Below are 26,998 nucleotides of genomic sequence, written 5' to 3'. Positions count from 1 at the left end.
GAAGGCCAACTCTGTGGGACCTAACTGGTTGCTGGGATTGGTGCGGCAGAAGGCGGTCCCGGAGATATTCTGGTCCGGTGCCATGAAGGGCTTTATAGGTCATAACCAACACTTTGAATTGTGACCGGAAACTGATCGGCAACCAATGCAGACTGCGGAGTGTTGGTGTGACATGGGCATATTTAGGAAAGCCCATGATAGCTCTCGCAGCTGCATTCTGCACAATCTGAAGTTTCCGAACACTTTTCAAAGGTAGCCCCATGTAGATTGCGTGAATCAGCCTGATATCTTTGGGAAGCCCACCAACTCCTTCTTCAAGGTCAACAGCATCTATCAGTTCTCAAACTTGTGCAATGCTTCCCATCCTGTTGTCTTGCCCTGACAGTCATTGGTTGGAATATCAGCAATAGTGGAACAGAATAAAAAGGATTGCTCATGTCAATTCATTTTTTGGGGAAAAAAACAAAACAAAGATAAAATATGTATATGCATATTTGGGGCGGAGTGCAGGGTTATTTTTAAAAACTTCACCGTTCTGTACATTCTTCATGCGAAAGGGTTGCTATGGAAATGCAAATGTACTGGTTAGCATTTTTGGCATCTTGCCTGGTTCCTAGTCCAATATTACATTCATTCTTTGTCTATAATCCAAATAGGAAAAGTGGGTGAAGATGAGGCGATCTTAGTGTTAAAACAGAAAGAGCGCTGAGTTATAAATAAAAAGACCTCAGGACTCCTTTAAAAAAAATCTTGTTTGCGCTTAGCATTACTGCAACGGAGCCTTCTAAGTTTAAAACATAGTCAGCGCTCCTCCAGAGTTTCTTTAAAAAAAACAAACTTGGTTTTTTGCAAGAACCTCAAGATAGGCGGTTTTTAGAAATGTAGTGCCGATGACTCTAAAGTGTGCAATAGGGTTGATATTCCTGGAGGGGTCTGTAATATGGTAAATGATTTAGCTTTTCTAGATAAATGGTCAAAGCAATGGAAACTGCAGTTTAATGTTTCCAAATGTAAAATAATGCGCTTGGGGAAAAGGAATCCTCAATCTGAGTATTGCATTGGCAGTTCTGTGTTAGCAAAAACTTCAGAAGAGAAGGATTTAGGGGTAGTGATTTCTGACAGTCTCAAAATGGGTGAGCAGTGCAGTCAGGCGGTAGGGAAAGCAAGTAGGATGCTTGGCTGCATAGCTAGAGGTATAACAAGGAGGAGGGAGATTGTGATCCTGCTATATAGAGCACTGGTGAGACCACTTTTGGAATACTGGGTTCAGTTCTGGAGACCTCACCTACAAAAAGATATTGACAAAATTGAACGGGTCCAAAGACGGGCTACAAGAATGGTGGAAGGTCTTAAGCATAAAACGTATCAGGAAAGACTTAATGAACTCAATCTGTATAGTCTGGAGGACAGAAGGAAAAGGGGGGACATGATCGAAACATTTAAATATGTTAAAGGGTTAAATAAAGTTCAGGAGGGAAGTGTTTTTAATAGGAAAGTGAACACAAGAACAAGGGGACACAATCTGAAGTTAGTTGGGGGAAAGATCAAAGGCAACATGAGAAAATATTATTTTACTGAAAGAGTAGTAGATCCTTGGAACAAACTTCCAGCAGACGTGGTTGGTAAATCCACAGTAACTGAATTTAAACATGCCTGGGATAAACATATATCCATCCTAAGATAAAATACAGAAAATATTATAAGGGCAGACTAGATGGACCATGAGGTCTTTTTCTGCCGTCAGTCTTCTATGTTTCTATGTTTCTAAGTGTTTATTCATTTCTTTGAAAAAACTTTCCCTAAAGCTGACAGTTTCGCTTAGATCGCTCCGCATAATGTTCTCGGGGTTGTGAAATGTGTAAAAACCTCACCGGTTAATCAAATGTGAAATTGAGCTGCAACTAAGATGATTACAGGCTCGGAGACTAAAACATATGACGAACGATTGCAGGATTTGTAGTTTGGCTAACCTAGAGAAAAGGGAGACTAGCCTGACATGATAGCAGGATTTGAGAGGCTACCACAAAGAGGAGGGTTCAGGACAACAAACTACGGATGGAAAGTAATCAAGCAACCTGGAATTCAGAAGAAACATCCTAACATTGAGGGCAATGAACCAGTGGAGATATCGGACAGTCATTTGTCTGAATTAAAAAGAACTGCAGAAAAAACAATTGCTGCCAACCTGCCTTCCATTGAGGACCTGGATACTGCACAAGTCAAAAAGAGGGCTGTGAAAATATTTACTGACCCCTCACATCCTGGACATAAACTGTTTCAACTCCTACCCTCAAAACATCGCTACAGAGTACTGTACACCAAGACAACTAGACACAAGAACAGTTTTTTTCCCGAACGCCATCACTCTGCTAAACAAATAATCCCCTCAACACTGTCAAACTATTTACTAAGTCTGCACTATTATTACTACTAGTTTTTTCTCTCATCATTCCTATCACCCATTTCCTCCCACTTATGACTGTATGATTGTAACTTGTTGCTTGCATCGTTAAGATTTTCATTAATATTGTTTCCTTATTGCTTATTTGACCCCTATGACAATCATTAAGTGTGGCACCTCATGATTCTTGACAAATGTATCTTTTTCTTTTATGTACAATGAGAGCATATGCACCAAAGGCAAATTCCTTGTGTGTGCAATCACACTTGGTCAATAAAGTATTGCATTGCATTGCATTGCATTGCATTGCATTGAATTCTATTCTATTCTATTCTATTCTATTCTATTCTATTCTATTCTATAGAAACATAGAAACAGAGAAGCCTGACGGCAGAGAAAGACCTCATACTCCATCTAGTCTGCCCTTATACTATTTTCTGTATTTTATCTTAGGATGGATATATGTTTATCCCAGGCATGTTTACATTGAGTTACTGTGGATTTAACCAACCACGTCTGCTGGACGTTTGTTCCAAGGATCTACGATTCTTTCAGTGAAATAATATTTTCTCATGTTGCTTTTGATCTTTCCCCCAACTAACTTCAGATTGTGTCCCCTTGTTCTTGTGTTCACTTTCCTATTAAAAACACTCCCCTCCTGAACCTTATTTAACCCTTTAACATATTTAAATGTTTCGATCATGTCCCCCCTTTCCCTTCTGTCCTCCAGATACAGATTGAGTTCATTAAGTCTTTCCTGATACGTTTTATGCTTAAGACCTTCCACCATTCTTGTAGCCCGCCTTTGGACCCATTCAATTTTGTCAATATCTTTTTGTAGGTGTATTCTATTCCATTCCATTCCATTCCATTCTTGATAAATGTGTCCTTTCTTTTATGTACACTGAGAACATATGCACCAAAGACAAATTCCTTGTGTTTGCAATCACACTTGGCCAATAAAGAATTCTATTCTATTAAGAAGGGAGGATAGAAGACCCCCAAGCAGTGTTCCCTTTAATATTTTTTGGGGGTGGGCGGAAAAGTATAGTGTCTGAGCGGCAGTCCCTTCGGGACTGGGCGGCACAGAAATATTAAATAAACAAACAAACAAACAAACAAATAAAAAACCCACCCTGTTTTGCCTCAGAGAATTTCAAAATAAAATACTGTACTGTGTGTCTATAACAGTGAGCTCATAATAGGGCAACTCTATCAATATCAAAATGCCACTTAAATAGTTGAGCTAGTTTCAAACTAGATTTTGATTTTCTTTCTCTCTTCCTTACTCCCATTCTTTTTCTTTTTCTTTTCCTTCCTCTCTTTTTTCTATCTGTTTCTCTCTCTTCCTCTCTCTCTCCTTCCCTCTCTCTCCTTCCCTCTCGGCTTCTGGGCAGGTTTGAAAAACTCTGAGTTGATGATGATTTTTAAGTGAGCGATTGCTCACTGCTCAGCTTAGAGGGAACTATGCCCCCAAGGTCCCTTCCAACTTTGTTCTCATCGATTGATGAGCCCGGGCGGGATGAAATGCAGTGGGGTAGCGAAAGTGGAACTCCACCCCAGAGCACCCAATTTGCACTGAAAGATGAAAGAAAATGCAGGGCATCCTGCATAAGCCACATCCGCAGTGTAGTAGTAGAAATTTTGGTAGCCCTTCACTGGATATATCCACCTTTGCGCAAAACCCAGCGTGCTCTCCGTAAAGACGCATTTGGCTCTTCTAATTATTTTCCCAATTTTCCAATCATCAGAATGCTTCCATATATAATAAAGAACAGATGTTCTTGGCTCCAGAGGGTATACCTCTGAATACCTAATCTACATGACTAATTTTGGGTGAAAAACCCGAATAAAATAAAAAGGATACTGTTCTGTCTGGGTGCCCCCAGACTTCAACACCAACTGGAAAAAGCAGCCAGACACGCTGGTAAAAGCAAAAGCACTTTATAGTTTGAAAAATAAACACAGAGAAAAACCTGTTCTTCCCAACAGGCAGGCTATGAGACTTCACAGCAGAGTCCTGACGGCCAGACAATACAGCAGACTTCTTGCTGGCACACCCACCACTGTAGAGAATAAGACCCACACCTTTTCCCCCCAAGGTTTCAGTATTCAAAGTCACAAACCAGAATTCCAAGACGCCAAAGATCACAGCCAGGTCCCAGGACTCCCAAAGATAATACTCCACAAGCCAGGAAGGGTGGGTCTGCCTTTTCAGCCTTTCCAGAGAGCACCACACCCAAACCCAGCTGTTGCCTCTTTAGTGCTGAAAGTACCTGGCTAATTGTCCCCTTCGTTGTGTTGCTCTTCTCTGCCGGAGATCTATGATTGCTTGTGCATTTTCATCTAAGGAATCCAGGCTGCTTGCTGGGGAGAGCTCCCCCGAGGGGGACTCTGGCTGTCCTCCCTCTCCCTCAGCCTGAGATTCCTCCTCCCCGTCTGCCTGAACCTTCTGTTCCTCATCCTCCCCCTCTGAGCAGGAAGCCGGCAGAGGATCAGCCGTTCCCTGAGGGGCCTCAGACGGAATCACAACAGATACTGGGGGAAAAAAATCCCGAAAAATTTATGGCATATTGAAATGTCAAGTTAAACTTGGGTAAGACTTGTGAACTATACAGCATGTGCACGGATTGTCATTTTTCTATTGCTAAACGGAGCTCTCGGTGCACAATCTGTGGTCTGAGAATCAAATCCAGCCCTCAAAAATGTTTTTTTTTTTTGCTCATGCTTCCAACCCACACTTCAGCTGCTCCCCATTTCAGATCAGCAAATTAAAATTAAAACTTTATGCTGTTGAGGCTAGAAAGAGTGGAACGGGAGTAGATTAGGACAGCAGTGGGGCAGTTTAAGATTAAGGTAGATTTTGCCTTTTCTGTAGGGACTCCACCCTTGCATTATCTTTTGCTCCGCCCACCTTTAGTCTCCACCCACATTCATCTATTTATTTATTACTTATTTATTTTATTCGACTTGTACGCCGCCCAATCCTGAAGGACTCAAGATGGTTTACAACAATATACAGTGGTACCTCTACCTACAAACACCTCTACTTACAAACTTTTATAGAAAAGAACTACCTAGGTGTTCAAGATTTTTTTGCCTCTTCTCAAGAACCCTTTTCCACTTACAAACCCAGGCCTCCGAAACTGTAACCGGAAAAGGCAAGAAGAAGCCTCCGTGGGGCTTCTCTAGGAATCTCCTGGGAGGGAACAGGGCCGGAAAAGGCGAGGAGAATCCTCCATGGGGCTTTTCTAGGAATCTCCTGGGAAGAAACAGGGCTGGAAAAGGCCGGGAGAAGCCTGCATGGGGCCTCTCTAGGAATCTCCTGGGAGGAAACGGCTAGAAAAGGCAGGGAGAAGCCTCCACGGGGCCTTTCTAGGAATCTCCTGGGAGGAAATGGCTAGAAAAGGCAGGGAGAAGCCTCAGTGGGGCTTCTCTAGGAATCTCCTGGAAGGAAATGGCTAGAAAATGCAGGGAGAAGCCTTCGTGGGGCCTCTCTAGGAATCTCCCAGGAGGAAACAGGGCTTCCATTCTCCCTGTGGTTTCCCCAATCGTGTGCATTATTTGATTTTACATTGATTCCTATGGGGAAAATGGCTTCTTCTTACAAACTTTTCTACTTAAGAACCTGGTCACGGAACAAATTACGTTCGTAAGTAGAGGTACCATTGGTAAAGATACAAATACAGTTTAAAAAAATCAAATATAAATATCTAAAACTAGATTCTGCAGTCTCTGGCAGTTCCCCAGGCCCTAACTCTCCCTCACTCTCACTTTCCCATTCCTTTGGTAAACACACTGGCCTGATATCCAGATGGACCGGGTTCATTCTCCTCAAAGTCTGTGATCAAAGGAGCCGCATGTGAGCCAACCACAACACACCTTAAAAGTTTCCAAACTTAAGAAACACCCCCTTGTTATCTGTTTTTCCCTTCTGCTGCCCTTTTCTGCAGTCTAAACAGCTTCGGCATATTTTAAAGCAACCAGTGACAGCCTTATTTGACTGCAGAAATGGGGATGAATGCAAATCTCAGCTGCCTCTCAATGCCTTTCCAGAGGTATTGGGGTTGCAGCTAACCATGCATTTAGGGAAGGGATTTACTTATCTCTTGTGTGATTGTTCTCTTTTTATAATAAGGGTTTTAAATGGTTTTTAACATTAGATTTGTACATGATGTATTGTTGTTGTGAGCCACTCCGAGTCCTTGGAAAGGGGCGGCATACAAATCTAATAAATTATTATTATTATTATGTCAGTACAACACAGCAAACGAGATCACTATGCTGGATTTTGTATTTCATGACCAGTCGGGCGCTTCCCAAGCACCTAGGACTGTGTGATGTAGTGGCGAATTATGTTTGCCGATCCCAGTAAAGCGGCCTTTTGCAATTGACAGATGGAGATTTTGTCAATTCCAATGGTTTTCAAATGTCCGCTGAGATCCTTAGGCACTGTGCCCAGCGTGTCAAGTACCACTGGGACCACTTTCACTGGTTTATGCCAGAGTCATTGCAGCTCAATTTTTAGATCTTCGTATTTCACTAATTTCTCTAGCTGCTTCTCCTCAATTCTGCTCTCTCCTGGGATTGCGATGTCGATGATTCATACTTTCTTTTTCTCCACGATCACAATGTCTGGTATGTTATGCTTCAGAATTCAGTCAGTCTGAAGTCGGAAGTCCCACAGTAGTTTTGCTTGCTCATTTTCGACCACTTTTTCGGGCTTATGATCCCACCAGTTCTTTGCCATCCCCATTGAGGAGATCTACAGGGCAGCTGTGTGGGCATTGTCCACGCCATTCATCAGACACTATAAGATAGATGCCTTCGCTAAGAAGGACTCAGGATTCGGCCATAGGGTACTCCGACATGTTTTAGCATCACAATGTGGATATGGGGCTTGGCTCTTTCAAATCTAATAAATTATTATTATTATTATTATTATTATTATTATTATTATTATTATTATTATTATTATCTCTCTCCTTTTAAAAAAAGACTATTTAAACAGTTAAAATAAACAAAATTGACAAACCTGCTTAACAATGGTTGAGAGTTTTTATTTACATTTTGAAAGATACCGTTCTCCTCTTGCTTTCTATGTCCATTTTAGATTAATTAAATAACTGATAGAGAAGAGAGAGAAAAAGAGAGAAAAGAAAGAGAAAGAAAAAGGAAAAGTAACAAAAGAGAGAAAAAATAGAAAGGAAAAGACAAGAAATACTAGTAGTCAACTATTTCCGTTGGCTCATGTACTTAAGCGAACTGTTTATAAATATATTCATGTAATTAGTGAATTCTTAACTTCCAGGTGCATAGTTATAGATTAAGGATTTGTATGAAATGATATATACATATAACTATATATGCAGAGGTGATGTATGTTAATGTGAGATTTACTGGTTAATAGTATAGTGTTGGTTAGTTTCTGTGTAGGTTGTATTTAAGGTGAATTTTAATTCTATCGATTAGTGGCTTAGTCTGGTTTGTGTATCTTCTGCACTGTTTTAATAATAATAATAATAATAATAATAATAATAATAATAATATTCCATTGTAACATTGTTATTATTATAGTTGTGAGCCACCCCGAGTCTTCGGAGAGGGGCGGCATACAAATCTAATAAATTATTATTATTATTATTATTATTATTATTAATAATAATAATAATATTAATATTATTAATAATAATTATAATAATAATAATAATAATAATTATATTATAATTATAATTATAATATAATAATTATAATTATAATAATAATTATTATTAATAATAGTAATAATAATAATAATAATAATTTATTAGATTTGTATGCCGCCCCTCTCCGAAGACTTGGGGCGGCTCACAACTATAATAATAACAATGTTACAATGGAACAAATCTAATATTAAAAAACATCTAAAAACCCCATCATTGCACCTTTTTATGGTATAAATGGCTGGACCAGAAAAAAATATCTACAAAACCTAAAAGATGGATTTACTTATTATCTCACAGCCCATCACTTCCTTAGCCGTCCCCAAGCCGAAGTCTTAAAAAAGAGCCAAGCCCCATATCCACATTGTGATGCTGGTTACAGAAAAGGAAGAAAGCATAGTGCCAAAGCAGATGGCGGAAGAAGCACACATATTAATCTGCAAGGCTGGTGGGAACAGCCATATTTTAGCAGTTTTATGGAAGATGATGTGAAAGAAAGATTTTTTTGGGGGGGGGGGGGAATTTTCCAAGGAGAGAAGGCAGCCGTGGGAAAATAGGCCTCCCACCGAGTCTTCATCTCCCCAGATTGAGGACAGTACAAGCCACCTGTCCCCAGCTTTGCAGGTGTAGTGGTGCCTCTACTTACGAACTTAATTCGTTCCATGACCAGTAGAAGTAAGAAGAAACAATTTTTCCCATAGGAATCAATGTAAAATCACATAATGGATGCCATTGGGGAAACCACAGGGAGGGTGGAGGCCCTGTATCCTCCCAGGAGATTCATAGAGAGGCCCCACGGAGGCTTCTCCCCACCTTTTCCGGCCCTGTTTCCTCCCAGGAGATTCCTAGAGAGGCTCCACGGAGGCTTCTCTCCACCTTTTCCAGCCCTGTTTCCTCCAAGGAGATTGCTAGAGAGGCGCCACAGAGGCTTCTCCCCACCTTTTCTGGCCCTGTTTCCTCCCAGGAGATTCCTAGAGAGGCCCCACGGAGGCTTCTCTCCACCTTTTCCGGCCCTGTTTCCTCCAAGGAGATTGCTAGAGAGGCCCCACGGAGGCTTCTCTCCATCTTTTCCAGCCCTGTTTCCTCAAAGGAGATTCCTAGAGAGGCCCCACGGAGGCGTCTCCCCACCTTTTCCGGCCCTGTTTCCTCCCAGGAGATTCCTAGAGAGGTCCCACAGAGGCTTCTCTCCACCTTTTCTGGGCCTGTTGCCTCCAAGGAGATTCCTAGAGAGGCCCTACAGAGGCTTCTCTCCACCTTTTCCGGCCCTGTTGCCTCCAAGGAGATTCCTAGAGAGGCCCCACGGAGGCTTCTCTCCATCTTTTCCGACCCTGTTTCCTTCCAGGAGATTCCTAGAGAGGCCTAGAGACTAGAGACTAAAACATGAAGAACGGTTGCAGGAACTGGGCATGGCTGGTTTGATGAGGACAAGGACCAGGGAGACATGATAGCAGTGTTCCAATATCTCAGGGGCTGCCACAATGAAGAAGGAGTCAACCTATTCTCCGAAGCACCTGAGGGTAGAACAAGAAGCAGTGAGTGGAAACTAAACAAAGACAGAAGCAACTTAGAACTATGGAGAAATTTCCTGACAGTTAGAACAATTAATCCGTGGAACAGCTTCGCCTCCAGAAGTTGTGAATGCTCCAACACTGGAAATTTTTAAGAAGATGCTGGATAACCATCTGTCTGAAGTAGTGTATGGTTTCCTGCCTAAGCAGGGGGTTGGACTAGAAGACCTCCAAGGTCCCTTCCATAAATGTTGTTACTCTTGTTAAGAGCCTAATGCTGGGAACGAATGAGGGCAAAAGAAGAATGGATGACAGAGAATGAGGTGCCTGGATGGAGTTACAGAAGCAATAGGCATGTTCTTAAATGGATTCTGGGGGATGGTAGAGGACAGGAAAGCCTGGTGGAACATTGTTTTATTTATTTATTTATTTATTTATTTATTTTGTCCAATACACAATGAGGGTTTTAGTGGGTATATATCTATATACACATATTAAAATACATGATGAAGGTTATAGAGGAGATACTCATAGTAAAATATATCTAAGAAATAATAGAAAAGAAGATATAGTAATAGAACATATCAATGAAAGAATAGAAGAAGAGATATAGGAATAGAAGAAAGGTATAGGAGATATAGGAGGGCAATAGGACAGGGGACGGAAGGCACTCTAGTGCACTTGTACTCGCCCCTTACTGACCTCTTAGGAATCTGGATAGGTCAACCGTAGATAATCTAAGGGTAAAGTGTTGGGGGTTTGGGGATGACACTATGGAGTCCGGTAATGAGTTCCAAGCTTCGACAACTCGGTTAATGAAGTCATATTTTTTACAGTCAAGTTTGGAGCGGTTAATATTAAGTTTAAATCTGTTGTGTGCTCTTGTGTTGTTGTGGTTGAAGTTGAAGTAGTCGCCGACAGGCAGGACGTTGCAGCATATGAGCTTGTGGGCAATACTTAGATCTTGTTTAAGGCGACTTAGTTCTAGACTTTCTAGGCCCAGGATTGAAAGTCTAGTCTCATAGGGTATTCTATTTCGAGTGGAGGAGTGAAGGGCTCTTCTGGTGAAGTATCTTTGGACATTTTCAAGGGTGTTGATGTCTGAGATGCGATATGGGTTCCAAACAGATGAGCTGTATTCGAGGATGGGTCCATGGGTTTGCGATGGGTCAGACACCTCAACTAACAACAGTTCTTTACCCCCTTTGCTTGATGAACCAGAACTTTTGCCAGTACAGATCAAACTTAATATTCATCTATTAGGCAGCTAACATTTATGGAATGCATTCCTGCCTGCTTTAAATCAGGATGTTGCACAGGTCTTTAATGTGTTTTCATAGCTTCATAATGGGCAAACGGTTCTAAATTTAGCCTCTCGTTCCACGGCTAAACAAGGGGAGAAGGTGATTGCTCAGAGGTGTAGCTTGCTTGTTGAAGGTCACACTCTCTGGCCTCTCCAGTGAAGAATAGAACAATGACACCCAGGCACTATAGGAAGCATTTTTCCAGTCAGTGTAAATCAAGAGAAGATATAGTCCCCCACCCCTTAGAAACATAGAAACATAGAAGACTGACTGCAGAAAAAGACCTCATGATCCATCTAGTCTGCCCTTATACCATTTCCTGTGTTTTATCTTAGGTTGGATATATGTTTATCCCAGGCATATTTAAATTCAGTTACTGTGAATTTACCAACCACGTCTGCTGGAAGTTTGTTCCAAGGATCTACTACTCTTTCAGTCAAATAATATTTTCTCACGTTGCTTTTGATCTTTCCCCCAACTAACTTCAGATTGTGTCCCCTTGTACTTGTGTACATTTTCCTATTAAAAACACTTCCCTCCTGAACCTTATTTAACCCTTTGACATATTTAAATGTTTCGATCATGTTCCCCCTTTTCCTTCTGTCCTCCAGACTATACAGATTGAGTTCATGAAGTCTTTCCTGATACGTTTTATGCTTAAGACCTTCCACCATTCTTGTAGCCCGTCTTTGGACCCGTTCAATTTTGTCAATATCTTTTTGTAGGTGAGGTCTCCAGAACTGAACACAGTATTCCAAGTGTGGTCTCACCAGCGCTCTCTATAACGGGATCACAATCTCCCTCTTCCTGCTTGTTATACCTCTAGCTATGCAGCCAAGCATCCTACTTGCTTTTCCTACCGCCCGACCATACTGCCCACCCATTTTGAGGTCACACTTTTTCTGCCGTCAGTCTTCTATGTTTCTATGTTTCTAAGAGTGAAAGAAGGCAACAGGAGAGGTGTACGTTAGATTCCTCTTCCAAATCTAACGTGGGTTCCACAGAAGAAAACGGGAGTGAAGGAATTACCTCATCCTTTAGCAAAATGGCTGCCAGTTGGGCCTTTGCCTCTTCGGAGAGGGGCGGCATACAAATCTAATAAATTATTATTAATTATTATTATTATTGGCATCCTGCAGCCTCCATTTGGTCTTAGAGTCGCCTATCCAGAAAAGTCTGAGGCGAATAAACAGAGATTTCCCTCCCTTCCGAAATGGCTTGGCTTTGCTTGTCTCTGCTCGGGCCTGCTAGTTGTCGGAGATAGTTCCGTCGTCACATCTTTTGGGGCCAAGGGTCCAGTTATCGCTGAGCGGCTTGCCAAGGATTCTGCTGAGGAAGGGCCAGGGGTATAGTTTAATTTGCATTTAGATTGAATTAAATTACGCGAATTAAATGCCGTTAACAGGGACACGTCACGAGTAATCTCCTTCTCCTGACACATTCCAAAGTTGTCCCCAGATTGTAATTCTGTGGCAGCTTTGGTGGAAGGGCTTGGCGTGGGTGGCCTCCAGATCTTGTTGGCCACATGAATCTGCTGGATACTCTTAATTTATTTTATTTTATTTATTTATTTAACTGGATTTACATGCCGCCCCTCTCCGAAGACTCGGGGTGGCTTACGACAAATAAAAAAGAACAGTAGAATACAGTGGTACGTCTATTTACGAACTTAATTCGTTCCACGACTAGGTTCTTAAGTAGAAAAGTTTGTAAGAAGAAGCAATTTTTCCCATAGGAATCAATGTAAAAGCAAATAAGGCGTGCGATTGGGGAAACCACAGGGAGGGTGGAGGCCCTGTTTCCTCCTAGGAGATTCTTAGGGAGGCCCCACGGAGGCTTCTCCCCACCTTTTCCGGCCCTATTTCCTCCCAGGAGATTCCTAGAGAAGCCCCACAGAGACCTCTCCCCACCCTTTCTGGCCCTGTTTCCTCCCAGGAGATTCCTAGAGAGGGTCCATGGAGGCTTCTCCCTGCCTTTTCTGGTTACAGTTGCGGAGACTTGGCTTTGTAAGTGGAAAATGGCTCTTGAGAAGAGGCAAAAAAATCTTGAACACCCGGTTCTTATCTAGAAAACTTCATAAGTAGAGGCGTTCTTAGGTAGAGGTACTACTGTATAATCATTTAAATCCGATTAATTTAAAAAACTAAGTGTAATCATCTATAAAACCCAGTATTGTTAAAAAAAAAAAAACCACTCACACAACTATACGTAACATTCGTTGGCCAGGGGGCTAGAGTCTAATCGCCCCAAGCCTGGCGGCATAGATGAGTCTTAAGACTCTTGCGGAAGGCGAGGAGGGTGGGGGCAGTATGAATGTCCGGGGGGAGCTGATTCCAAAAGGTCGGAGCCCCCACAGAGAAGGCTCTTCCCCTAGGCCCCACCAAATGACATTGTCTAGTTGACGGCACCCAGAGAAGGCCAACTCTGTGGGATCTAATCGGTCGCTGGGATTCATGCGTCAGAAGGCGGCCCTGCAGGTAATCTGGCCTTAATGCAATGATGGCAAACCTTTTTTTGATTTGCGTACCAAAAGTTGTGTGCATGCATGCACATGCCCACACCCCTTCCCTCCCCCCCACTCCCCCGCACAACCCCCGCATATGCGCACAGGCCTTTCTGAAGCCAGGTAGACAGCAGTGGGTTACTACACGTATGGGCCAGAGTGCAATTTTCAGCGATTTCCCCCCAGCATCTCTGTGTTGGAAGAAGTCCCCCAGCCCACCCTTATCTTATTTATTTTATTTTATTTGTTTATTTAATTCGACTTCTATGCCCCCCCAATCCCGAAGGACTCAGGGCAGCTCACAACAATATAAAATTACAATAACAATGACGATAGTTAAAAAGAAGGTCAAGGGGGAAAAAACTTGAGCAATTTCTAAAATCCCAATTGAAATTAAAACAAAAAAGTGAGCCGCTCTGGGTAGGTAGGTAGGTAGATGATATATAGATAGATGATAGATAGATAGATAGATAGATAGATAGATAGATAGATAGATAGATAGGGTAGGGTAGGGTAGGGTAGGGTAGGGTAGGGTAGGTAGGTAGGTAGGTAGGTAGGTAGATGATAGATAGATAGATAGATAGGATAGATAGATAGATAGATAGATAGATAGATAGATAGATAGATAGATAGATAGATAGATAGATAGATAGGGTAGGGTAGGGTAGGGTAGGGTAGGGTAGGGTAGGGTAGGGTAGGTAGGTAGGTAGATGATAGATAGATAGATAGATAGACAGACAGACAGACAGACAGACAGACAGGCAGGCAGGGTAGGGTAGGGTAGGGTAGGTAGGTAGGTAGGTAGATGATAGATAGTTAGATAGATAGATAGATAGATAGATAGATAGATAGATAGATAGATAGGGTAGGGTAGGGTAGGGTAGGGTAGGGTAGGGTAGGGTAGGGTAGGGTAGGGTAGGTAGGTAGGTAGGTAGGTAGGTAGATGATAGGTAGGTAGGTAGGTAGGTAGGTAGGTAGATAGATAGATAGATATAGATAGATAGATAGATAGATAGATAGATAGATAGATAGATAGATAGATAGATAGATAAACCCCAATTCAACAACACGTGCTCGTCATTCATACCAAATTCATATATAGGAACAAGCTAGTGGTTGATTTAGGTCTTCTTCAAAAGCACAGCTGAGAAGCTCCTTCTCAGAAGACGCTGGGGGAAAAAAAATCCCTGAAAATTGCATCAGTGGGTTCCTATCGGTTCAGCACCCTGGACCACATTGATAGGAACTCACCACTGCTGGTAGGCGAAAAAAAAGAGGCCCAAATAGGCAAACAGGAAGTGCATTTCCCCCGAACTTCCGGATTGTCCGTTGGGGGATTTTTTGGCTTCCGGAGCTTCGGGGAATTTCCCTGAAGCATCCAGAGGACAAATTGGCCTTTCCCAAGGCCAAAAACCAGCTGGCCAGTAGGCGCATGCACGCTGGAGCTGAAACATGGAAAAGTCTCGCAGGCCCTCCCATAGGGCTCCGCGTGCCACCTGTGGCACATGTGCCATAAATTCGCCATCACGGCTCTAGTGGTTGGTCCTAATGATTTCATGGTGTATGTGTGTGCACAGTACATTTTCTTGATGTACTGTATTCACAACTGGTGCTTTTTAAACTCTTTTAGAATTCCTCCTGTCTCTCCAATGATTGGGTTGTTTCTCCTGGGGATTAAAAAAAACCCACAGTGGTAGAAGACGCATGTTTTTGTTGATCCTAAATGGTTTTGACACATTTATTACATTGCCATCCTTCAAAGGAGCTCAGCAAGTCTCATTTTATTTTATTCTTTTCCCTTAATAACCGCACCATGACTTAGTTTAGGCTGACAAATGCGTCTAGCTTAGGGAATCATCCAGCCGGAATTTGTGACTCTCGGTGTCTCCCCTGCACAAGTCTGATGCTCTAGTCATATATCTCACTGCGAAGGAATACAATTTTCATTTCCCCCCCCCATCCTAAACCAGTGATTTTCAACCTTTTTTGAGCCGCAGCACATTTTTTACATTTACAAAACCATGGGGCACATTGGGGGGGGGGGCTAAAAAAAGTTTGGACAAAAAAAATTATCTCTCTCTCTCTTCCTCCCTTTTGCTCTATTTCTCTCTCCCTCCCTCTTTTTCTCCCTTCCTCTTTTTTTCTCTCTCTCCATCCCTCTTTCTTTCTCTCTTCCTTCTTTCCTCTTTTTTGCTCTCTTTCTCTCTCCCTCCCTACCTCCCTCTATGTCTTTCTCTCTTCCACCTTCCCTCCCTCCCTCTCTCTCTCTCTCTCTTTCTTTCTTTCTTTCTCTCTCTTGCTCTCTCTCTTGCTTTCTTTCTCTCTTGATCTCTTTCTCTCTCTCTTGCTTTCTTTCTTTCTCGCTCTCTCATTCTCTTTGTTTTTCTCTCTCTTTCTTTCTTTCTCTCTCTCTCTCTCTTTCTCTCTCTCTTGTTTTCTTACACTCTTGCTTGCTTGCTTTCTCTCCCTCTTGCTCTTTCTTTCTCTCTCTCTCTCTCTCTTTTTCTTTCTTTCTCTCTCTGAGCTTCGCGGCACACCTGACCATGTCTCACGGCATACTAGTGTGCCGTGGCACACTGGTTGAAAAACACTGTCCTAAACTACTATCTTCAGATTTTTCCCCCACTCTCCTATCTCCTTCCTTTCTATGCAGATTTAGGAGAGCTGATTTCTACTCTGGGGAGCTTGATTTTATTTTGATTTTATTTTATTGGATTTGTATGCCGCCCCTCTTCATAGACTCGAGGCAGCTAACAACAGTAGTAAACAGCATATGACAATCCAATAAAAACAGTTAAAAACCCCTATTGTAAAACCAAACACACATACAGTGGCTGTCAAGATGGCCTGGATCAGGGTTGACATTCAATTTTTTTTTCCCTTACGGGAAAAAAAAAAGAATGATGACTTTAAGATATTAAGGAAGGGGAGGAAGCAGTACAGCTCAAAATTAAGAGGCATGGGAGATAATAACCATCTTGGAAAGTTAAGCTATAACAGTACATTTGGAATAAAAATTGAAATTAATTGGTGGTAGACCCAGGAGACAAAACTAGGTGAAGAGGGGAGCCCAGAGTGGGGTGAAAATGGGATTTTGCTCTTTCCTCTGGAGTGGGGACGGAATGGACATTTTGAAGTACCAGTATCTTTTCCCTGGAGTAGGGAGGGAATGAGGATTTTGCAGTATCCTTCCCTGCCAAACCCACCAAGCCACACCCACAGAACTGGTAGTAAAAAAATGGATTTCATCATTGCTCCAAAGGTTGTGAATGCTGGAAGTTTTAAAAGAACAAAAGAAGAGCTATGCTGAATCAGGCCAAAGCCCATCAAGTCCAGCATTCTGTGTCACACAGTGGCCCACCAATTGTCCATGGGGATCTTGAGCAGAAAGAGAAGGCAAGACCCTCCCTTTCCCCTGACCCCCAAGAAATGGGACCCAAGAGAATCCTGCCTGTCTCAACCAACATAGACATGGACACCCGTTTCAATTACCACTGATACACTTGGCATCCATGAATCTGTCTAGTCCTGCCTTGAAGCTATCTAGGCTGACAGCTGTCATGACCTTTTCTGGAAGGGAATTCCATAAACCAACGATCCTCTGGGTGAAGAAATATTTCCCTTTATTTGTCCTCACTTTCTTACCTATGAGCTTTAGGGAGGGCCCCCTCGTCCTGGTATTGTGTGATAGAGAAAAATTCTTTTTAGAAAGAATTTCTAAATTCTTCCTGGAAGTGTGAGCTTATTTGCATGGTGAAAGCTAAGATAAGAGAAAAGTTGCAATCATTTTATATCTTTTTCTATCCCATGCATGATTTTATACATTTCGATCAAATCACCTTTTAAACGCCGTCTTTTGGGGCTGAAGAGACCAAGGCGTTGCAACCTGGTTTCATAAGGGAGGGGCTCCATTTCCTTGATCATTCTTGTTGCCTAAAAAAGAAATTGGATAACCATTTGTATGAAGTGCTGTAGGGTTTCCTGCCGTAAACATGGGTGTTCTGTCGGGCTCTCTGGTAGAATCCTCCCAAAAATTCACAGGTACAAATTTCAGACACACACACGTTTGAAAATTCAAAACAATGTTCTTTATAATGAAAATTCACTTAAACCAAGCCCTCTTTTGGTATAGCAAAGAGCACTGGTCTCCAAACAAACTGGTAATTTGTACAAGTCCCTTATCAGTTCTGTGATACTTAGCTTGCAGCTGTGAGCCAATTCACAGTCCTTCTTTCACAAAGTGACACACACTTTGCTCTGCTTTAGTTTCAAAGCGGGGAAAAATCATCACACAAAAAGTCAAAGTCAGTAAAGCAGTCACGAAACACAACGATCAGATAATCCTCCACAATGGCCAAACCTCACTATGGCAGCCTCACTAATTACCACAGCCCCACCCAACCACAGGTGGCCTCATTTTCTTTGATAATAATCTCTCAGTTGTTGTTGCCTATGCATCGCTCTCCGCATGCGTGGCTGTATCATTAACTCTTGTTCTGAATCTAAGGAGGAGCTAGATAATTGATCTCCTTCTGAGCTGTCTGCCACACTCTCCTCCTCCCTGTCACTCATGTCTTCTTGGTCAGAGGAGCCTTCATCAGCTGATTCCACCAGGGGGGCAAAACAGGCCTGCAGCATGTGGATGTCTCCCCCACATCCACAGTCCTTGGGGCAGGAGCTGGGCCAGAGCTAACCACAACACATGGGGTTGGGCTAGAAGACCTCCAAGATCCCTTCCAACTCTATTATTCTATTTTAAGATAAGAAACAGTGATGCAATTCTCATTGGCAGGCTTAAACAGGAATTTGGGATGCAAACTGAAATATACACCCAGCTAATACAGAAACCTGAAATGATGGGTGGTAGAAAAATTCACGAGGGCATAAATTCTGGGTGTTGTGACATGCCTTCTAAAGCCTTAGAAATTAATGAAGATAATCTCAGTACAAGTAAGGAAGCAGGAGGAGAGATGCAGTTCAAAGAAATTGGGAATTCATAAAGCGCTGAGAATTTGAAATAGGAGAGTTGACAGTATTTGTCTGTGGCATTTGGGTTTTTTTAATCTCATGGGAAATATTGAAAAAAAAACCCAGAACCATTGGAGACTCAGTTATGGGCATGTCTTGAAAGGAACCAAAATCTTTGATGATGTGTCAAAATACAGGTAGTCCTCCACTCATGAGCATGATTGAACACAACATTTCTGTGGCTGTGTGTCCAATGACACTTGGCCAATAAAGAATTATCTTCTCTTTGATTTACTTGGAGTTATACAGTGGTAACTCTACCTAAGAATGCCTCTACTAGATGAGAACGGGGTGTTCAAGATTTTTTTTGCCTCTTGTTAAGAACCATTTTCCACTTACAAACCCGAGCCTCCGAAACTGTAACCGAAAAAGGCAGGGAGAAGCCTCTGTGGGGCCTCTCTAGGAATCTCCTGGTAGGAAACAGGGCTGGAAAAGGCAGGGGGAAGCCTCTATGGGGCCTCTCTAGGAATCTCCTGGCTGGAAACACGGCCGGAAAAGGCAGGGAGAAGCCTCTGTGGGGGCTCTCTAGGAATCTCCTGGGAGGAAACAGTCCTGGAAAAGGCTGGGAGAAGCCTCCATGGGACCTCTCTAGGAATCTCCTGGGAGGAAACAGGGCTGGAAAAGGCAGGGGGAAGCCTCTATGGGGCCTCTCTAGGAATCTCCTGGCTGGAAACAGGGCCGGAAAAGGCAGGGAGAAGCCTCCGTGGGGCATCTCTAGGAATCTCCTGGGAGGAAACAGGGCCAGAAAAGGCAGGGAGAAGCCTCCATGGGGCCTTTCTAGGAATCTCCTGGGAGGAAACAGGGCCGGAAAAGGCAGGGGGAAGCCTCCATGGGGCCTCTCTAGGAATCTCCTGGCTGGAAACAGGGCCGGAAAAGGCAGGGAGAAGCCTCCGTGGGGCCTTTCTAGGAATCTCCTGGGAGGAAACAGGGCCGGAAAAGGCAGGGGGAAGCCTCCATGGGGCCTCTCTAGGAATCTCCTGGCTGGAAACAGGGCTGGAAAAGGCAGGGGGAAGCCTCTGTGGGGCCTCTCTAGAAATCTCCTGGGAGGAAACATGGCCGGAAAAGGCAGGGGGAAGCCTCCATGGGGCCTCTATAGAAATCTCCTGGCTGGAAACAGGGCTGGAAAAGGCAGGGGGAAGCCCCCGTGGGGCCTCTCTAGGAATCTCCTGGCTGGAAACAGGGCTGGAAAAGGCAGGGGGAAGCCCCCGTGGGGCCTCTCTAGAAATCTCCTGGGAGGAAACATGGCCGGAAAAGGCTGGGAGAAGCCTCCATGGGGCCTCTCTAGGAATCTCCCGGGAGGAAACAGGGCCTCCACCCTCCCTGTGGTTTCCCCGATCATATGCATTATTTGCTTTTGCGTTGATTGCTATGAGGAAAATTGCTTCTTCTTACAAACCTTTCTACTTAAGAACCTGGTCACGAAGTGAATTAAGTTTGTAAGTAGAGGTACCACTGTATTGTGTTGTTTAAGTGTCCCCTTTATTTTTTTGAGCGGTATATTAGGGTCGACGTAGCCCACGTTCCTTGTTCGGGGCAGGGGTGGGAGTAGGACTGCAGGCATTTTCATCTGTCACAAACTCATTCTGCCATTCCATTTCTCCCATCCCTCCCTCTTCCAGAGAACAGCCCATCTTCACCACCAGAGCCCACGTCTTCCAAATTGACCCCACCACCAAGAAGAACTGGGTCCCTGCCAGCAAACAAGCAGTTACGGTTTCCTACTTCTATGACGGCACAAGGAACAGCTATCGAATTATCAGTGTGGATGGAACCAAGGTAAAGCAGTTAACCTCTGACATGTTTGAAGAATTGGGGGTATTGCTTATTTGGGGCCACTCCTACATAATGGGAATCGCAAGCACTAGGGATAGAAGTTAGATCATGTAACGTGTTAAGGCCGCTATGGAATAAAATAGAGTAGAGTAGGGTAGGGTAAGATAGAGTAGAGTAGAGTAGAGTAGAGTAGAGTAGAGTAGAGTAGACTAGACTAGACTAGACTAGACTAGAATAGAATAGAATAGAATAGAATAAAATAGAATAAAAAACAGTTGCAGGAACTGGGCATGGCTAGTTTAATGAAAAGAAGGACCAGGCGAGACATGATAGCAGTCTTCCAATATCTCAGGGGTTGCCACAAAGAAGGAGTCAACCTATTCTCCATAGCATCTGAGGGTAGAACAAGAAGCAATGGGTGGAAACTAAACAAAGAGAGAAGTAACTTAGAACTAAAGAGAAATTTCCTGACAATTAAAACAATGAGTCTGTGGAACAGCTTGCCTCCAGAAGTTGGGAATGCTCCAACACTGGAAGTTTTTAAGCAGATGTTGGATAACCATCTGTCTGAAGTAGTGTAGGGTTTCCTGCCTAAGCAGGGGGTTGGACTAGAAGACCTCCAAGGTCCCTTCCAACTCTGTTGTTATCATTATTATTATTTAAATTGTTTAGCTAAATCCTTCCATTCCCCACTATCTTGTCAGAGCTTTTTGCCTCCTGAAAAAAGCACTTTTGGGATAACCACGACCTGGATTACTGAGAATCTCTACAGACTTTTATCTCTGGATTTTGTTTGCAAACTTAAATTTTCCCACTGTTGAATACAGTGGCATCAGCATTATGGAATCCAGGGAGAAACATATAAGTGTGGAACATAGAACGCAGTTCACCAGGTGCTCTTTCTATTGTAGAGTGTTCGTGCTTTGGACGATAGTTATTTGTCTTCTGTACAATTTGGTTTCTAACCTGGGGAGAAAATAGGTTGAGAATCAGTTTCCAGGTTACCTTTGGCTAATGAAATGATGCAACAGTTAGGCAATCTCTCAATGCAGAATAACTCTTTTCAGTGTACTCGGCAGCCAGAATTGATCCGGTAAAAGCAGTGATACGGTGAAGGATTGAATAAGAATGTTGTTTTCTTGGCTTTGGAGAACAGAGTTGTATCTTCTCGCTGTAGATATAGAAACATGGAAACGTAGAGATTGACGGCAGAAAAAGACCTCATGGTCCATCTAGTCTGCCCTTATACTATTTCTTGTATTTTATCTTACGATGGATCTATGTTTACCCCAGGCATGTTTCAATTCAGTGACCGTGGATTTACCAACCACTTCTGCTGGGAGTTTGTTCCAAGCATCTACTATTCCTTCAGTAAAATATGTGTTTACATTTGCTTCTGAATAAGGTTATATTTAATTTTAGTGGTTTCAAAGCCACTTCTTACCAATTGTGTGTGTGGGGGAAATGAATGGCATTTTCTTCTCTATGAGCAGTTCTCTGGCCTCAGTAGAAGTATGCAGTCTGAATATAGATGGATGGACTATTGAATAAAATATGGAATATAGAAGGAAGCCGTGTAGCCAGTGAATATATTTGTACATGTGTTTACACTGAATTGCTGCTGTTATTATTATTATTATTTTATTATTATTATTTATTAGATTTGTATGCCGCCCCTCTCCGTAGACTCGGGGCGGCTCACAACAATAACGAAGACAATGCAAGAGCAAATCTAATAATTTAAAAAACACTAAAAACCCCATTATTAAAAGCAAGCATACACACAAACATACCATGTATAAACTGTATAGGCCCGGGGTAGAAGTCTCAGTTCCCCCATGCCTGATGGCAGAGATGGGTCTTAAGAACTTTACGAAAGGCAAGGAGGGTGGGGGCAGTTCTGATCTCCGAGGGGAGCTGGTTCCAGAGGGTCGGGGCCGCCACAGAGAAGGCTCTTCTCCTGGGTCCCGCCAAACGACATTTTTTAGTTGCAAAGCCATGTCTGACCCATTGTGATCCCATGGACAACGTTCCTCCAGGCTTTCCGGTCCTCTACTATCCCCAGAAGTCCATTGAAGCTCATGCCGACTGCTTCAGCGACTCCATCCAGCCACCTCGTTCTCTGCTGTCCCCTTCTTATTTTGGCCTCAGTCTTTCCCAGCATTGGGTTCTTCTCCTGTGAGTCCTTCCTTCTCATTAGGTGGCCAAAGTCTTTGAGTTTCATCTTCAGGATCTGGCCTTCTAAAGAGTAGTCAGGGCTGATCTCCTCTAGGACTGACCGGTTGGATCGCCTTGCAGTCCAAGGGATTCACAGGAGGAGTCTTCTTTATTTATTCTTATTTGTTCATTTGTCCAATACACAAATATATAGGAAGAAAATAAACATGAAGTAATATATATAAGGATAAAAGTGAAAATAGAAGAGAAGATATATGAAAGGAAGAAAATATATATGATATATGAGATAAAGGAAAGACAATTGGACAGGGGACGAAAGGCACACTAGTGCACTTATGTACGCCCCTTACTGACCTCTTAGGAACCTGGAGAGGTCAATCGTGGAGAGTCTAAGGGAGAAATGTTGGGGGTTAGGGGTTGACACTATTGACTCCGGTAATGAGTTCCACGCTTCGACAACTCGATTGTTAAAGTCATATTTTTTACAGTCAAGTTTGGAGCGGTTCGTATTAAGTTTGAATCTGTTGCGTGCTCTTGTGTTGTTGCGGTTGAAGCTGAAGTAGTCATTGACTGGTAGGACGTTACAGTGTATGATCTTGTGGGCAATACATCATCATCTGAATCAATGGAAGATAAGGGAGATTGACTGCCTGGGCTGTGTGCCAAGCCCTCCTCTGCCGAGTCACTCTCACCTTCTTCTTCGTCCGAGGAAACTAAACTCTGAACTGATTCTGTCAGCAATAACACAGGCCTGTGACATGTTGAAGTTTCCCCTGCATCCACCTCCCCATTCCCTGGGGCAGGAGCTGGGTCAGAGCCAACCACAACAGATATGCATGTGAAAATTGTGGAGAAAAAATAAAACATTAAAAAAAAAAAACAGGGCAAAGGGGATTTCCCTATGAAAAAGGAGCTTTGTGATAGGGTTGACTTAATTCGGGGAGTACCCACCCCAAAGAGGCTCACTTGTCCCTTACTCTAAATTGGGGTGTTCCTAGTCCCATGTAAAGATTTCTCTGTTTCCTGAAACATATTAGGAAGCCATCACCAATAAATGTTTTTTTCCCCCCTGTGGCCCATTTTATTATATTGGCTATATTTGTGATCTCTAGTTATGGGTTGCTGTTTTTTTTAATCTCTCCCACACTGCTTGCTTTTATTATTTATAATGTTTGGTGTTATTGTGTCTATTTTTAATGAGTCCATTTACCCACCAGGAAGCTGTGGCTGTTAGGTGGTGTAGAAATCAGTTAAATAAATACACGGATAGCATCTGGTTGTTTCATTGGGGCTGTGGCATACCGTAAAAGGTGGTTTAATCCTCTTTTCACCAGCTGTGGTCCTGAAGGAAGTATTTCTGCCCTCATCTTATTAGCCTCAGAGAAGGGGAGTGGAAGGCCCCAGGACAAATGGGCATGTTGCCTTTAATAATTGAATCCCTAGGGCAGTTGGTTAGAAATACTCTGCGGTAGTGCAAAATGCAAAGCTGTGTTTGCACAAGTCAAGATCCTTCTGTACCATCTCCTCCTGGTTGCACACATGCGGGATTGTTTCCTGATTACTTGTTTGTATCCTATGACAATTGTTAGGTGTGTACCTCATGGTTCTTGACAAATGTATCTTTTTCTTTTATGTACACTGAGAGCATCTGCACCAAAGACAAATTCCTTGTGTGTCCAATCACACTTGGCCAATGAAGAATTCTATTCTATTCTATTCTATTCTATTCTATTCTATTCTGTTCTGTTCTGTTCTACACTACATAAGAGCACACAACAGATTTAAACTTAATATTAACCGCTCCAAACTTGACTGTAAAAAATATGACTTCAGTAACCGAGTTGTCGAAGCGTGGAACTCATTACCGGACTCCATAGTGTCATCCCCAAACCCCCAACACTTTACCCTTAGATTATCCACGGTTGACCTATCCAGATTCCTAAGAGGTCAGTAAGGGGCGAGTACAAGTGCACCAGAGTGCCTTCCGTCCCCTGTCCTGTTGCTTTCCTATATCTCCTATACCTTTCTTCTATTCCTATATCTCTTCTTCTATTCTTTCATTGATATGTTCTATTACTCTATCTTCTTTTCTATTATTTCTTAGATATATTTTACTATGAGTATCTCCTCTATAACCTTCATCATGTATTTTACTATGTGTATATAGATATATACCCACTAAAACCCTCATTGTGTATTGGACAAAAGAAATAAATAAAAATAAACACTACTCTATTCTACTCTACTCTATTCTACTCTTCTATTCTTTTCTATTATTCTCTTCTCTTCTACTCTACCCTACTGTACAGGCGGTAGGGAAAGCAAGTAGGATGCTTGGCTGCATAGCTAGAGGTATAACAAGCAGGAAGAGGGAGATTATGATCCCGCTATATAGAATGCTGGTGAGACCACATTTGGAATACTGTGTTCAGTTCTGGAGACCTCACCTACAAAAAGATATTGACAAAATTGAACGGGTCCAAAGACGGGCTACAAGAATGGTGGAAGGTCTTAAGTATAAAACTTATCAGGAAAGACTTCATGAACTCAATCTGTATAGTCTGGAGGACAGAAGGAAAAGGGGGGACATGATCGAAACATTTAAATATATTAAAGGGTTAAACAAGGTCCAGGAGGGAAGTGTTTTTAAAAGGAAAGTGAACACAAGAACAAGGGGACACAATCTGAAGTTAGTTGGGGAAAAGATCAAAAGCAACATGAGAAAATATTATTTTACTGAAAGAGTAGTAGATCCTTGGAACAAACTTCCAGCAGACGTTGTAGATAAATCCACAGTAACTGAATTTAAACATGCCTGGGATCAACATCTATCCATCCTAAGATAAAATACAGAAAATAGTATAAGGGCAGACTAGATGGACCAGGAGGTCTTTTTCTGCCGTCAGACTTCTATGTTTCTACTCTTCTATTCTTTTCTGTTATTCTCTTCTCTTCCCTTCTCTTCTCAACAAAGACCAGAAAAAAGGAGTTATATAGGTTTGCATTAAAAAAACCAAAAAAACCCCAAAAGAAGCTATCAGAGCAATTGCACTGGGTGTGCTGAAGTACCCGGTCATAACAATTACTGCAGGATGTGAAAAGAAAAGCACAGATCAGCTCATTACAATTAACCTACATTGGTATCCCTCCAGAATAATGGTGACCCAAAAGAATGAAGGTTGACAGAGCATCAGCAGTTCTCTTCTTGCTCCCTGGAGAGGAATGCAAAGGTTGGACTTTGCAGAAGCTTCTCCTTTTGTTGAAATAAGCAACTTGCAAAGCTGAGGAGTGTAAGGGAGGGTTGCCCCGGCTGCGTTTTTAGAAGTTTAGAACACGTGGTGGCGCAGTGGTTAGAATGCCATATTGCGGGTTCATTCTGTTGACCGCTGTTGTGAGTGCTCCTTGTCCACCTCAGGTCATGTTCGGAAACTTCAGATCGTGCAGAATGCAGCCGCGAGAGCAATCATGGGCTTCCCAAGGTATGCCCATGTTACACCAACACTCCGCAGTCTGCATTGGTTGCCGATCAATTTCCGGTCACAATTCAAAGTGTTGGTTATGACCTATAAAGCCCTTCATGGCATCGGATCAGAATATCTCCGGGACCGCCTTCTGCCGCACGAATCCCAGTGACCGGTTAGGTCCCACAGAGTTGGCCTTCTCCGGGTCCCGTCGACTAAACAATGTCATTTGGCGGGACCCAGGAGAAGAGCCTTCTCTGTGGCGGCCCCGACCCTCTGGAACCAGCTCCACCCAGATATCAGAGTTGCCCCCACCCTCCTTGCTTTTCGCAAGCTCCTTAAAACCAACCTCTGTCGTCAGGCATGGGGGAATTGAAATTTTCCCTTCCCCCTAGGCTTATAGCATTTATACATGGTATGCTTGTATGTATGAGTGGTTCTTTAAATTGGGGGGTTTTTAGATTATTTTTAATATTAGATTTGTTCACATTGTCTTTTTTATTGTTGTTAGCCGCCCAGAGTCTTCGGAGAGGGGCGGCATACAAATCTAATAAATACAAATACAAAAACAAATGTCAGATTTTGATGAGGATGAGCCAGGCCCCTCTGGATACCCTGGACCCGGGGGTGGGTTTGACAGCTGAAGCAGAGAGCGAGAGTGAGGGAGGAAGTGACTTCAGTGAGCCTGAGTAACCACTAGAGGGGGCTGATGTGACAATAGGGGAGTCGTCCCAGTCAGAGGATGAAGAAGACATGATAGTGGAAAGTCGATGGAGATTTGGAGATCAGGAACCAATTCCACGAAGAAAGATTATTTCCCACGGACAGTAGGAGGTGTGGTTCAGGCAGGGGTTCCTTTTCGCCAGCACTAACGGATTGCTCCTGACTTCTGCGCATTTGCCGGAAGCAAAATAGTTTGTGAGGACGCACGCGAGAGTGATATTTCAGTGATGGTCGCCAATTTTTTGCTTGTGCACCGGTCCTCCTGTGAAATTTCACTTCCGGCTCATGAACAGAAGCTGAATATCGTGCTGACACTGTGTGCGCAGCTCCATTTTTGCTACCGGGATGCCATATTGGAACATACCGGCTGCAACCCGCTACTGGTATGGTTTCACATACTGCCTGCATCCCAAGGAT

The 26,998-nt window shown here is 42.9% G+C and overlaps 1 protein-coding gene across 1 annotated transcript in view; it reads left to right on the top strand.

Annotated features, from left to right (window-relative positions):
• Positions 1-26,998, top strand: part of HOMER2 (homer scaffold protein 2) — a 99,063-nt gene that overhangs the window by 20,690 nt on the left and 51,375 nt on the right. The window contains exon 2 of the mRNA XM_070762373.1: positions 20,066-20,222. Within this exon, the coding sequence (XP_070618474.1) occupies positions 20,066-20,222 (157 nt within the window). The remainder of the gene's footprint in view (positions 1-20,065; positions 20,223-26,998) is intronic.

This window comes from Erythrolamprus reginae, chromosome 10, assembly GCF_031021105.1.
Source record: "Erythrolamprus reginae isolate rEryReg1 chromosome 10, rEryReg1.hap1, whole genome shotgun sequence".
Lineage (NCBI taxonomy): Eukaryota > Metazoa > Chordata > Lepidosauria > Squamata > Dipsadidae > Erythrolamprus > Erythrolamprus reginae.
The sequence above is the reverse complement of the archived record's forward strand: the minus strand, read 5'-3'. Positions and strand labels throughout refer to the sequence as shown.